Source organism: Schistocerca gregaria, chromosome 6 (assembly GCF_023897955.1).
Source record: "Schistocerca gregaria isolate iqSchGreg1 chromosome 6, iqSchGreg1.2, whole genome shotgun sequence".
NCBI classification, from domain to species: domain Eukaryota; kingdom Metazoa; phylum Arthropoda; class Insecta; order Orthoptera; family Acrididae; genus Schistocerca; species Schistocerca gregaria.
Genome location: NC_064925.1, coordinates 184852843 through 184869739, shown reverse-complemented (window position 1 = coordinate 184869739; position 16897 = coordinate 184852843). Strand labels below are relative to the sequence as shown.

Sequence of the window (16897 nt, the reverse complement as noted above, 5' to 3'; positions counted from 1 at the left end):
GTGCTGGAAGTTTTTCCACTACATGTTCGGCAGAGGATATGGTTCCGACATGATGGTGCACCTCCACGCTCTGGAATTAATGTGAGACAGTATTTGGACACAACATTTCGAGGTAAATGGATCTGACGTGGACGTACAATTGTATGGCCCACCTCTTTCGCCTGACCTAAATCCCGTGATTTCTTCCTGTGCGGACATCTGAACGAGCACGTGTACTCTACTCCGCCTAAGAATGTTGAAGAATTGGTAGGGAGCGTTCATGCTACTCTTGTTACTGTGGATGCAGCTTTGCTGCGAAGGGTCCAGTGCTGTGTGATCTGGCGCGTTGCGCAGTCTTTGGACGTGCAGGGAGATCGGTTTGATCATCTCTTGTTCTGAGGACAACGTATTCCGTTGTGAAGGTCATGTGGTCATTAACATCGACATTATTATTGTCACTGGTCGCTAATGCACGACATCTGAGCGCTCATATTACATGTCGTACAAATAACAAGTAGATGTGTTATTGCACTGTGCTATCATCTTTAGCATCTCGAAACTGATAATGCTTTTGTAGCTATTCTATCCTCTGGCAGGTCATTTGTTTCAGCTGTGTTTCTTATCTGTCTAACCACGTATTTGTGAAAATGGAAATGAGCGTATGACATTGCAGGCCAGGAGTCTCTCTCTCTCTTCTCTCCCCCCCCCCCCCCCCATTCGAGGACGTTCGGCAGCGGAAATACTAATTGGATTCAATGCCACATTGTGTGACTTGCAAGTCGGAAACGGGGATGAAATAATGGCAACACAACACCCAGTCCCTGAGCAGAGAAAATCTCCTGCCCCAGCCGGGAATCGAACCCGGACCCCTTGGCGTGACATTCCACCACAATGACCAATCAGCTAATAGGGGTGGATCATGTATTTCTAATGTTCAGCGTTACAAAATGTCGTAAATTTAGGACACATGTGAACTAGGAAACGTTCTGTATTACAGCATGAAACTTCACAATGAAATTAGTAAATAAAGTGCACTCCAACCCGGATTCGAACCCTCGACGTCTTGAGTGTTAACCCAAAACTCTGCCCACTGCACCAATTGTACAGTAGAACTGGTATCACGTGAACGGGGTAGTTACTATACATGCGGTTACAGTGTTGCCAGATTGCCACTCTTTAACGTCCTTTTTCTACCGGATGTACTCGCTGAACGAAAATTCCTGACAGACATTTTTATCTCTGGCATGTGAGGAGTCGCGCTGCGAAGCCCAAGTGCGCGAATTTCGTTTCACCCTGTATATACAACGAGCACGACTGTACTAATGATTATTCAAAGCCGTAAACTCACTTTTACATAATGGGACCAAACATTTTAGGTAAGCACCAACTACTCGTAGCTGATGGCATCTTGTGGGGGCACACGTTCCAACGACGAAAGGATTGTCGGCCTTGTCACAAACATCGTCTATGGTATCATAGTTCTAACCGTTAGTTCGATCTTTATTCACGCAAATCGAAATTAAAAGATTACCTTAGTGTCAAGTAATATTCTTGGTTGAAAGGGTTTTTGTCTGCGGTGAATTCTGCAGTAAATATCTAGCTTAATGCTAGGCTTAATAAATTATTATTTAGTGAATATTTTTGATGACATTTATCTTCTCACATGTAGTGACATTTCTGACATTTACAATCGGATGATAATCCATGTGATTTTTCATTTTGTGATTAGGATACTTAATTGAAGATACAAACACTATTAACAACGTTCCGGAATGTTCACATCGACAAAACCGGTATTATTGACCGCCAGTAGACTGACAAGTTTATTGTATTTAAGAAGTAAAAAATTTGAGAAATCCATGTGGAACTTTTATACCTAGAAAACGACATTGAGATTTATGCGCTTCTTTTCGTCTTCTGCCACTATAGTTTCCGAATAATTGCCATGTGTAACTGCTAAACGTTTGTCTATGCAGGGTGCTCCAGGAGGACTATTCCGTGATAAGACGAGAACGGTCATTCGACAACTTCAGTGTCTGTTCAGAGCTGCAACTTCTTCCACTGTCTTCTCTGGGCAGGGAGGCATTGCATCTGGCCCCATGGCTTGTGCCCTGACGTCCAATTTCTCTCCTTTGGTCCTAAGGATTCCGTTAATCCAGCGATTTTTACCGCCTGTCCTTCAGAATTATCCGTTTTGGAAGTGTTATTTATCGATGGTTCAACAGTAGAGGGATGTACAGGCTTTGCATACACACTTGCATGGTGCAGTGAAATACACTAACAAATGGCTGCATTGTCTTCACTGCTGAAAGGATGGCCCTTAAGTTAGCCCTTAACCGTGTTCATTCTTGCACTGACATTATTGTAATGTGTAGTGTGTCCATTAGCAGCCTTCAGGCTATAGACGAGTACTAGTCTCCTTACTCACTAGTTACAGCTATCTAGGATATTATCTCTGACCAGCATCAAGCTGGGCGGCCACTAGTTTTCGTTTGGACCCCTGGTCATGTTGGGATTTCAGGAAATGAACGAGCTGACTAGTTGGCCAAGCTGGCCACCAAGATGCCGATTCTGGAAATGAGGGTCCCAGACTTTTGTTCGTTTATATGCCATCAGTTGTATGAAACGTGGAACTCAGGTTGGTCTGCCCTGATCTCCCCTAAGAAACTGAGAACAATTAAGAAAACCACTACAATGAGGCAGTCTTCCCTGCATGCTTCACGAAGGGAATCCACCATCCTCTGTAGATTCTGTATTGGCCACACTTGGCTGACCCATGGTCACACACTCAGACGTGAGGATCCTCCTAACTTCCGATACAGATGCCGCCTGACGGTGGCCCACTTAGTCACATCCTCTCCTAATTGATATATAGACGGAGGGTTCTAAAATAGAACACTGAGGATGATGTTGCACTAACGTTGTTGTGTCCGAGTACCATAATATTCAGATTAAAAGTGCACTTTATGGTATTATGCATTTGTGGTTAACTGGTTTAACGGTATGTTACCAGTAGCACTTTTATGCCCATCTTCAAACATGCTAGTCTAAACTAACCACTAACATCAGAATGGAAAATTTAACTCGTATGTACCATCCGCTTTCCACCAGAGTCTAGTCTCGTGGTTAGAGATCATACGTCATCCTTCCGAAATACTGTGTTTTGCATAATGTTTTTAACTATAAAACGTATTAATTTTGTCTGATTTGTTCATGAAGACGAGTACAGCACTGAAGCTGGTACTACGTTAATCTATTCCCACTGAATTTCAACAGACTTATTGACATGTTTTATTTATAAACTGTGTTAAATTATACTCAAACTTCGGAGTTCAAAAAAAAATATTTTTACAATGTGCTTCCATATACGCTGCAGAATTGATAGTCACTTGGAATGTACTGTCCTGCACGAAACACTTAAGTCATTCCAAGGATGACAAAGGATGACAAAGGATACCTCAAGAGCTTCACAACCTTAACTTTAACAGCTTTACGAGCACATACGTCATAATTGTTGTCCAAGAGGGAACGAATGAATGGAGGCAAAAAATAAAGCTCGCTATACTGCAAAATTCAATTCATAGTTGACTTCATTCCAAAATAGTTACCATTTTGAAATAAATTCGGCACCATAGGCCCGCGGCTTGCCATCACAGCCACACGAATGCTACTGTCCTAGCCCTCTATTCTACGGCCTCCAAACTATTCACATTTAGGTCTCCCACTAGGTAAGAATTCAGATGCGAATGAACTTCGATCAATTCCTGATGTCGCTTATAAAGCTCCTTTACAGACTTTTAGAAGTTTCGCTGCAACAGGTACTGCCTTAAGCTGATCACAGACGACCGGACCATAACATTTAGGAGGCTTAAGAAGACACTGCCCCATATACTCTAGCCTGAACAAAACCCCACTCATTCCATCAGCTATCTCAAACGGCCCCGCAGCGTTCACCACTTACAAGACGAGGGCGCAAGTGTGATCTGGAAATTTTACTGTTTTTGGTCGTAGCGTAAATTCATAGTCCACAATATTAGATACAGTAAGGTTCGGAAGTCCTGTCATCCCGCTATTTTTTGGTCATATTTCATATTTATACTACAAATGTCTTCTTTCTTTTCAGATGACGGAGAGGAGTACCTACAGTGCGGAAGAACGTGTTCTGGCAAGTGCATGGGTAGCACACTGGACTCTCTTTCGGGAGGACGACTCTTCAACCCCGCGTTCGGCCATCCTGATTTGGATTTTCTTTGCTTTCCGTAAATCAGTTCAGGGAAATGTCGGGATCATTTGTTTGACAGGGCATGGCCTACCTCCTTCCCCGTCATTCCCTATTCCGATAGGATCGATGACCTCTGATCCATTCCCCAAATTCAACCAAGCAGTGCTCTAGCTCGTGAATATGCACGGATACCGGAAAAACCACCTAGGAGATGCGCAACGGGATTCCATAAGAAAGCTCTAACAAAGCGAACGATACAACGATAGCAAGAGAGACTCTTCAGAACCAGATCCATTTTTGAATGGAAAGAGGACAGTTCGACTATCAACACGACACAAAAACTGTGCGGCATTGGTGGATTCTGTGGCCACATCTCCCATAAAATCATTGTGGGAAATATATATTGAATTTTTTTGTGGTTTTAGGGCGCACAACTACAATCGTCATTAGCGCCCAGACGACGTTGGGAATGCACCGCTAGGCCCAAAGTTAAAAAGGCAACTAAAAGGGACAATACTATAAAAGACAGGCAGCGGATAAAACAGCATAATAAAATGTCCTTAGAGAAGTTTGTCAAGTTGATAAAACGAAGAACGCGAGCAGCTGTTCTTGGGTCATCCGCTAAAATGGCATCCAGAGTACATGGCAGGCCAAGATCAACGCTCAGTGTATTAAAATTCGGACAGGACGTTAAAATGTGGCGTACCGTCAGCAATTACCCACATGGACAAAACGGAGCCGGCGCAGCCGTCAGCAGATGGCGATGGCGGAACCGGCCGTGTCCAATTCGTAATCGGGCCAAAACAACTTCCTCCCGCCGAGAAGGGCGTGAAGAGGTCGTCCAAGCAGCGGGAAGAGGTTTCAAGGCCCGAAGCTTGTTGTCCGTAAGTGCAGCCCAATCGGCATGCCACAGCGATAAAATGCGCCGACAAATGACCGTGCTACAATCTGATGAAGGGACACAACAAGAAGGCGTCCGAGGCTGGAGGACCGCAGCCTTGGCCGCGGCATCTGCAGCTTCGTTCCCAGGGATACCGACATAGCCAGGAACCCACATAAAGCTAACTGGAGACCCGTCGTCCACCAGCTGCTCAAGAGAGCGTTGGACCCGGTGCACGAAAGGGTGAATCGGATACGGATCACTGAGCCTCTGGATGGCGCTCAGGGAATCTGAGCAGATGACATAAGCAGAATGTCGGTGGCGGCAGATGTAAAGAACAGCCTGGTACACAGCAAAGAGCTCAGCTGTGAAGACCGAACAATGGCCATGGGGCCGGTATTTGAAACTGTATGCCCTGACAATAAAAGAACACCAGGAACCGTCATTGGTCTTAGAGCCATCTGTATAAATGATGATCATATTAATGAACTTCCAACGAAGTTCGACAAAACGGGAGTGGCATACTGAAACGGGGATAACCTCCTTTGGGAGCGAACTGAGGTCAAGGTGAACGCGAACCTGAGCCTGGAGCCAAGGTGGCGTTTGGCTCACTGTCACGCGAAAGGTAGCAGGGAGTGAAAAATCAAGGTGTTGAAGGAGGTGACGAAAGCGAACTCCAGGGGATAGCAGGGCAGAGACATACAACCCGTATTGACGGTTGAGAGAGTCGTCAAAAAAGGAACGATACGATGGGTGGTCGGGCATTGACAGTAGCCGACAGGCATAACGACAGGGCAGTATATCGCGCCGGTAGGTGAGTGGCAATTCACCGGCTTCAGCATGAAGACTCTCGACGGGACTAGTATAAAACGCTGAGATCGCAAGACGTAAACCCCAATATTGTATGGAGATGAGGCGGCGTAAGATGGACGGCCGTGCAGAGAAGTATGCGAAGCTCCCATAATCCAGCTTGGAGCGGACGATCGACCGATATAGGCGAAGTAGGACGGTTCGATCCGCTCCCCACGACATACCACGGAGAACATTTAGAGAACGGGTAGAACGGGCAGCCAAATATGATACATGTGGAGACCAGCTAAGTTTCCTGTCAAATGGAAGACCTAAAAATTGTTGTCGCCACGAATGGGAGAGCAACGGCACCGAGTATTAAGGACGGTGGGAGAAACTCTTTGTAGCGCCAGAAGTTAATACAGACCGTCTTCTCGGCAGAAAAACGGAAGCCATTGGCGACACTCCAGGAGTAAAGACGGTTAAGAGAACGCTGAAGACAGCACTCCAGGAAACATGTACGCTGCGCGCTGCAATAGATGGCAAAATCGTCCACGAAAAGGGAGCCTGATACATCATCTGGGAGGCAATCCATTATTGGATTGATCGCTATGGCGAAGAGAGCGACGCTCAAAATGGAGCCCTGTGGCACCCCATTCTCCTGGCGAAAGGTGTCTGACAGGACAGAACCCACACGTACCCTGAACTGTCGATCCATTAAAAAGGAACGAATAAAGAGAGGCAGGCGACCGCGAAGGCCCCATGTATGCATCGTGCGGAGAATGCCCGTCCTCCAACAAGTGTCGTAAGCCTTCTCCACATCAAAGAACACAGCCGCGGTCGGGCGCTTCCGCAAGAAGTTATTCATAATGAAGGTCGACAAGGTAACCAGATGGTCAACAGCAGAGCGCCGTCTACGAAATCCACATTGTACATTGATAAGTAGGCGTCGAGATTCGAGCAGCCAAACCAAACGAGAGTTAACCATACGCTCCATCACCTTACAGAGAGAGAGCTGGTAAGCGAGATGGGTCGATAACTGGAAGGCAAGTGCTTGTCCTTCCCCACCTTAGGAATCGGTGGCGCAGGAGAAGAAATGCGCCGTGTCGGAGAAGAACTGTGCTTCCTATGAGCCTTCTTGGACGGTCGTTTTGTGGAAGTATTGGTCGATGGCTGGGAGTTCGAGGTACGTAGGAAGTCTGCACGGGACGGTTCCTTCTTGAAGGCCCGTGCATCTGACTTCTGGGTCTTCGCCTTGGCAGAAGCTGATAAAGGTGCTTGTGTCGGCGAGGTGACGGGAGGAAGAGGAGACGTCGACCGGGCGATCTTAGCACTGGCCGAACGGACGACCGTAGTGCTGAAGGTCAGATCGCATGTCTGCGTCGCCACCTCCCTGGTAGTCCGAGGAGAGGCGAGGACAGTACTGTATTTCCGCGCTGTTAGCAGCGTGGGCTTCCTACTAGCAAATAGCTTGCGAGCAGCCGAGATGTACACTTTCTCTTTGACCCGAATTTCCTGTATACAGCGTTCTTCCTTGTTGATGGGACAGTCGTGGGAGGACGCTGCATGGTCACCCTGACAGTTCACACAACGAGGAGACGGAGGTGGACAGTCACCCTCATGGGCATCCCTGCGTCAAGTGACATTTAGCCGTATTAGAACAGGACTGGCGAGTGTGATTAAAACGCTGACACTGGTAGCAGCGCGTAGGTGTCGGGACATAGGGGCGAACAGAAATAACCCCATAGCCCGTTTTCATGCGCGACGGCAGCTGAACACGAAGGTCAAGGAAAGTGTCCAGGTTGGTACAAGGCCTTTGTTGACTCACGACTATGGACAGCCGTCACGCGGTGCTCAGCGAGGAAAGACAATCTCCTCGTCAGTCAATCCGTCGAGTGATCTAGTATATACCACACCACGAGACGAATTCAAAGTGCGGTGAGCCTCCACCCGGACAGGGAACATGTACAGGAGTGTGGCCTCAAGCAAGTTTTGTGCCTGGAAGGCGTTCTCAGTTTCTAATAACGAGGTACGGTTACACATCCTGGTACAAGACTTGACCGATCCTGCTATGGCATCTACGCCCTTCTGGATAACGAAAGGGTTGACAGAGAAAAAATCCTTTCCGTCCTCAGATCAAGAAACTACGATTAACTTTGGGGCAGGCGATAGTACTTTTGTCACTGGTGGCTAGTCAAGTTTCCGTTTGTGGGCAGAAGTCGAGAGAGAAGAAGAGAAATCCATTGCAGAGGAATCCCCCATGATTGCCAGCTTCTCCGATGGCGCGCTCCTTCATTGTGGGGATCCCCTCACAGGGCACTCCCGCCTCAGGTGAATGTTTACACCTCAGGTCACACCTCCCTAGAAACGTACGGAGGGACCGGTGACAATTCCTTGTACTCTGTCACTATTGTCATCTTATTTTAAAAGAAATTTATAAATTTTTAAATTTTTAAATTACTTAGTCCGAACTTTGCACTCGTTGGGGACAGCGTGCATATGAAGTGTCATTTCTTACTGAGGAAGTACTACGTATGACGCTTTTTGCTACAAAAAATGTGCATCTGTGCTCACCATAATTTTATATATGTCTGAGTAACTGTTGTTCCATTTCTTGGTACTTTTACATATAGAATTTCGAGCTTGTGTCACCATTTTTCATTGCCGAACACTTTCTCTAGGTTGACAAATCCTACGGAAGTATGTTGAGGTTTGTCAAGTGTTACCTGCATTTTCAAGTGCAACTAACTGTCTAAACTTTTACTTTCTGAAAGCCAAACTCATCATCTAACAAACCCTATTTTCTTTTCCATTCTTCTGCATAGCAGTCTAGTCCAAAAATTGGAAGCGTGGGCTGATTGGTTGATTATGCGATGGTTCCTGATAGAGATTTATCTGTGCTCGCTATCTTCGAGATTTGGTGGATGATATTACACGGAAAGTGTGGTGGTACGTCTATGTTCAAAGACTATTAATCATCTTAAACAGTCGTTTGGTTGCAAATTTCTCAATGATTTTAGAAATTTTAAAGCGAAGTTTTTGATGCCTTCCTCATTTGATCACAAGTCTTCCAAAGCTTAGTAAATTGTGTTACTGGATCACCAACACTGGATCAAACACTAATTTTTTTTACAGGCAACTGGAATTATAAAACGATCAAATGTTTTGTGAAATGATTTGTCGAAAAGAAATAAAACTGTGAAACATATGACGCGCCTTTGAATGAGGCTCAAATATCTGCAGCAAATTATGCATTTCAAATGGTTTTCCAATCTATTTTGTCAGATAAATTACCGGTTTTCTCTTTTTTATTTCCCAATTTTGTTCAGGAAGGAGCAAGTGATGATATATTCCAGTTTTACCTGGAATATTTTTTTTTCTAAATTAACCTGTTTACTTTCAACCAATTTAATGTTCTTCAAATCCAGATCTCTCGCTGGTCAATTCGAGATGCGCTCTGCCGTTTTCACATTCTTCGTCTGAATGCGAAAATTCAAACAGAAATCTGTTTTGTAATTTGTAGGAAATCTTGTTTTCTCTCTGCTCAAACGTTTGACCAGAAACTGACAAAAGTCAACGTCGAGGAAGATCCATTTGGTTTCCAAAGATATATATAAAAACGCGAGGCAGTATTTCTCAGAGAAAAACGTTTCATTATGGCAAGTCTACGCTTACAGAATTCGTAATTTACAAAAAGCTTTTGACAATGTTGACTGGACTACAGTCTTTGAAAATCTGTAAGTGGTAGGGATAAAATACAAGGACGGAAGAGTTTAGTATAACTTTTACAGAAGCCGAACTGCAGTTATGAAAGCCAAAGGGAATGAAAGGTTAGAAGAATTTGGGGAAGGAGTGAACTAAGTTCATCCGCATACATCTGTCCACGACAATGCAATACTCCAAGATTATGATTTTTGTTATAGCTGATTCTGTGTATTTAAGGACATGTGTCCTTAGTACTAATTTTGACAGGAGGTATACAATACAATTCCATCTCAAGTGACTGATAATTAACCATTTCCTAGCTTTAAGGTATATCGCGTTAATACTTTTCTGTTGAGTATATTTAAATTTTTTTATATTGTTACAGCGCGGAGGCGCTGTAAGAAAAGTGCCTGTGAAGACCGCACGCAGAATCGTGGTTGGGTTGGAGGGGTATCCTGGAGCTCTGTTCCTATTTGATCGAGCAACATAGGATAAAAACTTTTGGTTTTGCCGGAACCAGCGACCATTTTTATAGCCATTCGAATCTTCTTACTGTAGATATGTTACAATATATGAAGCAAAGTTTCAACGACAAACCGGAGTTGGCGCCCAGGCAGATTGTGGAACCGATTACTTTAAGAGACTTTACTTGGGCTGAAATTAACGCTCAGCTAATGGCACCATTTCTAAGAGCATCTTTCAGATTTTACTTGCAGAAACATGCAGGAAACACGTTTTCCTGGGAAGATTCTGAATCGCGGCACTTCTATACGTAACACTTGTACGAATCGGTTAAAAATTTGCACGAAGGTAGATGAATTTACAAAGTCAAACCTTTTTGTTCAACAGTCCTTATCCGTTGTCGAGATACGATGGTTTAACATGTAAATGTAGCACGTAAAATTGGTTCTTAAATGAAATGAATGAAAAATACATTTTTAAGATACAAATACAAACTAGCTTTCAAAATCTAGCTGTAGTCGGATTTTACGTGCAAAATACACGTTTTTTGTTGGCCTATTGTTTTGTGAAACCCTTATTCGTTGCAACGATTTAAGCAAAGTGGTTCGAAAGGCAAAAGCCCTATGCTGGATCAGTTTTAGTCCGTATCAAAAATCTACATCAGTTAAGCTATGGCAGGCTAATGTCAAAATTATGGTAGCGCAAAAGTTGGGAGCTAGAATGGAAAATACTATCATAGCGCACAAAGGCGAATGCGTCCTGGGCAGAGTTAGAGATGTAGATGGAGGGGACCAGCTTTTCGAATTATCTGGCAGCTTCAAAGACCTTTAAATGAAAACATCTTCACATGTTCGTTCTTCTATAAGGAGTTAATCCTAATACCCCAGCGCAGCGAGGTCAAAGATGTTGGTATACCTGCATCTTGCAATTTGTAGGTTGAGGTTCCTTATCCTGCGCGAAAAATCCAGAAATTCGACAACCACTGTAAACGATATGTATCATATGGCTGACGGGCGTAGGCTGAACGTAATAGCTAAAAAAATTTTTTTGGAGTGGCAAAATTTCTAGGGGTGTATGTTCCTGGGGGACGCAAAAACTTTTCATTTCTGCGCAGGCGCAAGGTTTATTTTTGTCCCAGAAGGAACGATTTCTCCCCAAACCCCCTCCCCACTCGTGATACATACATGGTGATGGGTATGAGAACAAACTTATGTTTCTAGATAGTGTGATGCATCTACAATGGGAAGTATGCCAGAGTGGGGATGCATGTATCATAAACTTGAATAACACTGTCATACTGCACGACAAGACAAATGCCATGTTTAATAACATTAAGCCAAATTTCATATAAGATATTCATTTTGCATTGGTTGACATAGTATTATATGACAATGGTCTAAAAGTAACTAGTAAAAAACCGCGAATATGTCAAGTTGTTTTGAATTAAATATCTTTGCAGCTTTCAGATAAGTAAAAAATCTGGTTCCGTTGTTTACATCCATATGTCTGCCCAGGACATTCTTTTTCGTGTTATCACAGGAGTATGTTTCATTCTAGGTTTTAAGATGAATATGGATGCTGCTATTTTATTCGACTACCTGGAATTATAATTACGTCCACGGTAACCAATGAGTCAAGAAAAGTAGAAAATATTAACAAAAATAATTATATTCCAGTAATTCAGGCTGCCACTGAAATCTGAAATACAAATTTCACAATGATTGAGGAAAACCTGTTGATACAACATAATTAAACAAGAAGAAATGCATGTTCGGCGAAGTGGACAAACAAGAAGTAATAGTTATTCAACTTTGATGGCAGCTGTAACAAGTCTTTTAGTCCAAAACAATGTCTATTCAACAAGTCGTCATACCCGAAAGTAGCGGAGGAAAGATTGAGAGCAGTATTTCTAAGCAGTTCTGAAAAGTTTCTGCATCTATCTCGACAGCAAAACAGCGCCGAAATAGGTACCGCGTCTGGTGGCAGACAAATTGTCAGTGTGGCTGACCAAAAATAAAGTCGAAGATATTCGGTGATTGCTACAGTGATGGTACTTGCAGTAGTACTTCCGCTGCTATGAGGTCTTACTGATTACTAGCACTAACACGAAACGCACAACTTCGCGATACACTGTAATGTAATATCTACTACGCTAGATATAAATTGTATAACGGCTTGTTTATAGAATTCGGTCCCTTCTTAACCGCCTCCATTCCATACAACACGCAAGCAACCGATAACGATTTTAGCATTATTTTCGTTTTATTGTACCTAGTGCAGAAACAACAAATTAGTACACCTAAGGACTTCTGGTCGTTTCAGTCCTAGGAACTGATAAGACTGCGTAATAGTGGATTCCAATAGAACATGCAGTTATTGTTTGTACGTAAATAGTTACAACTTAACACGATTGAAAACGCAGTTACTTTGCTGAGCTGGTGACCTCAGGCCTATCCTTGTGGCCTACGCACCGCTGCTTGTTTTTCTAGTGGATCTCTGTTTGCCGAAGGTATCACTAATCAAATCAGAACGACATTTGTATACAACACTACTACTAGTAGTAACCTGCCCGCCCCCTTCCTCCCCTCCCGATGGGATGGGCTTTTTCACTAGACTCAAACGCAAAAAGATTCAAACCATGGAAGGATAACAGGTATTTTCAATGGGGGTGCAAACTTAACTACGAAATTCGCAGTATACATAAACATTCCCATGGCACATCGTTTCTTTTGCCAACACACCCACACACTATGACAATCCAGTCTAACCCAGACGTCTGAGCAACAGACCGTCACCACAACCATCATGAAAAATATTGTAGATGGTAATACCATCTAGCACAACGAAAAAAGTTATCGTTAACTTCACTGCATCTCAATTACAAACCTAAACAATCTTCAGAGAATTTTTTTTAAAGAAAACATTAACGAAAAGCACGTGTTTTTGTTGCCCTTTTCTTCGCTTCTAAACCGCTTTGAAAGACAAAGATACTTGGGGATTTTTATTTATGGGATCTGCGTCACTTATTAGAGTTCCGTACCTCAGTATGTAAAATCTAAACACAAAGGATCAGTTATTGACCATCTGTTTATGTCTGTCAAAAACCCTTTCCTCAGGAACGGGTAGATGAAATTGAAATTTAAACCACATATCAAGGTCTATAGTCCCTTTACGGTGTAATTAATGTAAGCTGACTCAATGCAGCCAAAAGATACGGCCATTCGTGTCACTTTGATACTCGCAAACACTTCTCCAAGTCTATAGGGTACTTTCCGTTAACATCGTATCATGAAATTTGGTAAGAAGCAAGGTTTCAAAGTACAAGTAAAGAGAGGGGGGGGGGGGGAGAAATGAGTATTTTGTTAATCTCTATATTATACGACAAATTATTTCGTCGTTCTCTACATCAAAACATTCTCCAAAATCTTGGGATCCCTGGGACCAAGATCTTTCAGTATCCACATAAGTCAAAAATGGTCGAGATTATTGATCCCGGAATGAAACTGTTTATACGCATAATTAAGTTTGCAGAGAGCCCTCAGTGCGCGAGACCTATTCACACGTGGACAATTTATTTTTTACGTCCTCCAGCCAAGGAAAAACATTTACAGTATCTGTTCCAAACCACAATTATTCATACCCACATAAGCTTAAACGCCTGAATGTTTAAGTTCACGTTTAAGACTTTTGCTGACAAAACCGGCCCGTTCTCACAATCGCCAAAAAAGAGTTAAGTTTTAAAACTGCACACCTCACCAAATGAAAACGATGTTAATGCTAGAATGTCATTAAGACGCTTTAACGCGACAGTACAAACTTTCATTACATGTTTAACTACTAAATGGATAAGAAAGCAGTGCAAATTGATTATTTAAAAGCGGTCGGATTCCGTTAATGGGGAAACTCTCCGTATCGAGACAATACTCACCATAGTGTTGACGAAATGCAGTCCTTGTCGATTACCTCTTGCGTCTATTAATGCACTGTCAACAACTCCAGAAGCGTAATGGCCGCATGTGAAACACGCTCAGCACTGTCTCTCCGGAACTTGCGACAGCACGCCGTGACGAACACTGGCTAGACAACAACAAAACAGCGCCTTGCTTCCACGGCCAGGGTACAAGACAACTGCCTGCCCAAAGACAGCAAAAGTAAACACCCGGAAGTGACTTGTGTCCAGAGCGGATATCCTTCCTGAGCCCTGGCGCTCTGATTGGTGAAGGAAACTTCCCTGGATAGTATCATTGGTCTCTTCTGAGACACTCAAGTGCTCTCTGTCCCTGTAACAGCAGTTTGTATCATAACAACAATAAAAGGTGTACACCCAAATCTGGCGTAGAAGACGTCTACCGTAGATTCTGCCAAGGCCCTGAAATAAAAGTAAAAAACGCTATATCGTTGGAAGTCCTTTTCCAACATAACTGATTCTTCGTAGCAAATGTTAAATATTTTATGGACACAGCACAAATTTCCACGAAATCAGTGAAAGTTTGCAAACTGAATACAGCACTGCAATTAAATTATGTTCACGTAAGCATGCTGTATGCAGCGTCATATTGAACTCAGAGAACGAAATATTTTTTTGTTAAACCCTAGAAGACTAAACGGGGTAAATGTTACTTTCTTCGTAAACCATCTAAATTTTTACTGTTCCAAATTTCGTTCAAATCAAGTCACAATTTATTGTTTATGCACTAGTTAATTACAATTATATGGTTTCCAATGATATGTCTAATACGAAAAAGTTCCAGATGTCCTATTTTACACTCTGTACTGGCAATACTAGATTGGCGGGTACCGCGAGTGGGTACAAACAGCAGTCGTAAATTTTACGAGGGTTTCGTAATCTAGAATTAAAAGCTAATTTGATTGTTTGCTAAACATAAAAGCAAACAAACCACGCTGCATAGCCCATGCTTTAATACAAGGACGTAAACTGCTTACAGTTGTCGGACGAGAAATGATTGCTTCTGCTGTGCCCCAATTATATTCCGCCATCCGGTTGATGTTGATCTTTATTTATTGTTTGCCATTCGCTTATGAATAAACCAAAACATTTGTGAAATTTTATGTAGTTCTGCTGTGTTACACGTCCGTCATTCACAATCACTAAGTAATGAATACGAAGTACCCAGGAGAATAGAAATGGGCACAACTTTAACATACCATCACCATGTTAGGAACATCTGAATATGACGCATACGCTTCAATAGATAATATTTCGTACCAGCCTGTTTAATTTCTTTTTATTCTCAAGTCATAGCTAAGCTTCTGTGTGTATCTTCAAGTATTCCACTTAAACTATTCACGACAAGAACTTTAGATAAGAAGCTCTGTGCTTCCCACTCTTTTCAGTTGCGTATTGATGTCCATGAAACACATATCGAGTCTTTATCAATAACTACAGAGCACAAAATTTAGGTGTATGGGACGGCTTTAACAAGAGAATCAAATTTTCACTCTCTGTGTATTTCCCAGTCATTTATAATAATTTTCAAATCGCATAATGACTTCAACGACACACTGTTGAAATACTCGGTTTTCATAGCGTACAGGCGAGAACATATCACATTCGATCCATTAACAGTTCACCCTACTGGAAACAGCAGTTAGCATACATATTTTATTGTACCTGTTTGGTGTTACTTGCGACTCTTCACAGTATAACATCTACTCTGATAAATCACAGAAGTCAGATTTTAACGTTCCGGAGGGATACAAGTTGTGAAATCCTAAACTGTGAGTCCAACCAAAAACCGCAGTTATCGAAAAGTGACATTCGTAGAAATCACTGATATCGGAAGCCGGGCTTAGACCATCCTATAGTGATGTGCAGGGTGTGAGACATATTCATGATCAGGTGCTGTGCGAATTCAATTGGTAACTTTGGTTCGCGGACCCGGATTAATTATCTGCTCTGCTGTACTATTAATTATTCTAAATATAGGCCACCAGCCACTATTCGAACCGCGAAACATGGTAAAACTTCTCACAACTCCAAAGTCAATTATTACGAGTACTGTAGTCATTATGTCACCTCTATTCTACGATTAGTGTCTTTGAATACTAATCAAAACATCTTTGGCCCCGGATCCGAATCCATTTACTGTTAATATTTTGAATCTAAATCATCAGCAATGGCTCCCGAAGACTTCTAATATAAGAAGACAACCTCTTTCTGCCAGCGGCCTTGTCAAAGAGGGCAGAGGAGAGGGCAGAGGTTCAGGGCACTCTCTTGCCCTCGGGGTGGGAAACGGCCCCTACACAGCAGAAGAAACAGCAATGATCGACGACATGAGAATGCAGAACGCAATGGATACGGCTACATTAAAGACACAATGTGTATCCACAGGACATGTGTGGCCTTCAACTGAAAAACTGTCATGATGATCTTACTATTGACAAAAGATTCCGGATCAGGCCCTCATTCGGATCTCCGAGGAGAGCTACCAAGTGGAAGGTGACCCTGGGAATAAGATGGAATAACCAACTACTGGATAACATTCTACTACTCGGACATAGAATATTAGAATTTTTAAAGTAGTAGGAAAGCTGGAAAATCTGAAAATGGAAATGCAAAGGCGCAGTCTAGACGTAGTAGGGTCAGTGAAGTCAAACGGAAAAAAAGGATTTCTCGACAGACGAATACAAGGTAATATCAACAGTAGCAGAAAATGGTGTAACGGAAGTAAGGGTTTTTTTATGAATAGGAAAGTAGGGCAAAAGGTGAGCCACTGTGAACAGTTCAGTGATAGGGCTGTTCCATCAGATTCGACGGCAAACAAAAGCCGTCAACGGTAGTTTAGGTGTAGATGCCAAAGTCGCAAGCAGCAGATGAAAAGAAAAAATTCACGAGCACA

At 42.8% G+C, this 16897-nt stretch overlaps 1 protein-coding gene across 2 annotated transcripts in view; it reads right to left on the bottom strand.

Annotated features, from left to right (window-relative positions):
* Positions 1–14302, bottom strand: part of LOC126278584 (mucin-5AC-like) — a 94482-nt gene extending 80180 nt beyond the window's left edge. The window contains exon 1 of one of the 2 annotated variants that reach the window (XM_049978795.1): positions 13966–14302. In XM_049978795.1, the coding sequence (XP_049834752.1) occupies positions 13966–13968 (3 nt within the window). In that variant the 5' untranslated portion in view covers positions 13969–14302. The remainder of the gene's footprint in view (positions 1–13965) is intronic. The other variant, XM_049978796.1, reaches the window with a different exon arrangement.
* Between the last annotated feature and the right edge of the window lie 2595 nt (positions 14303–16897).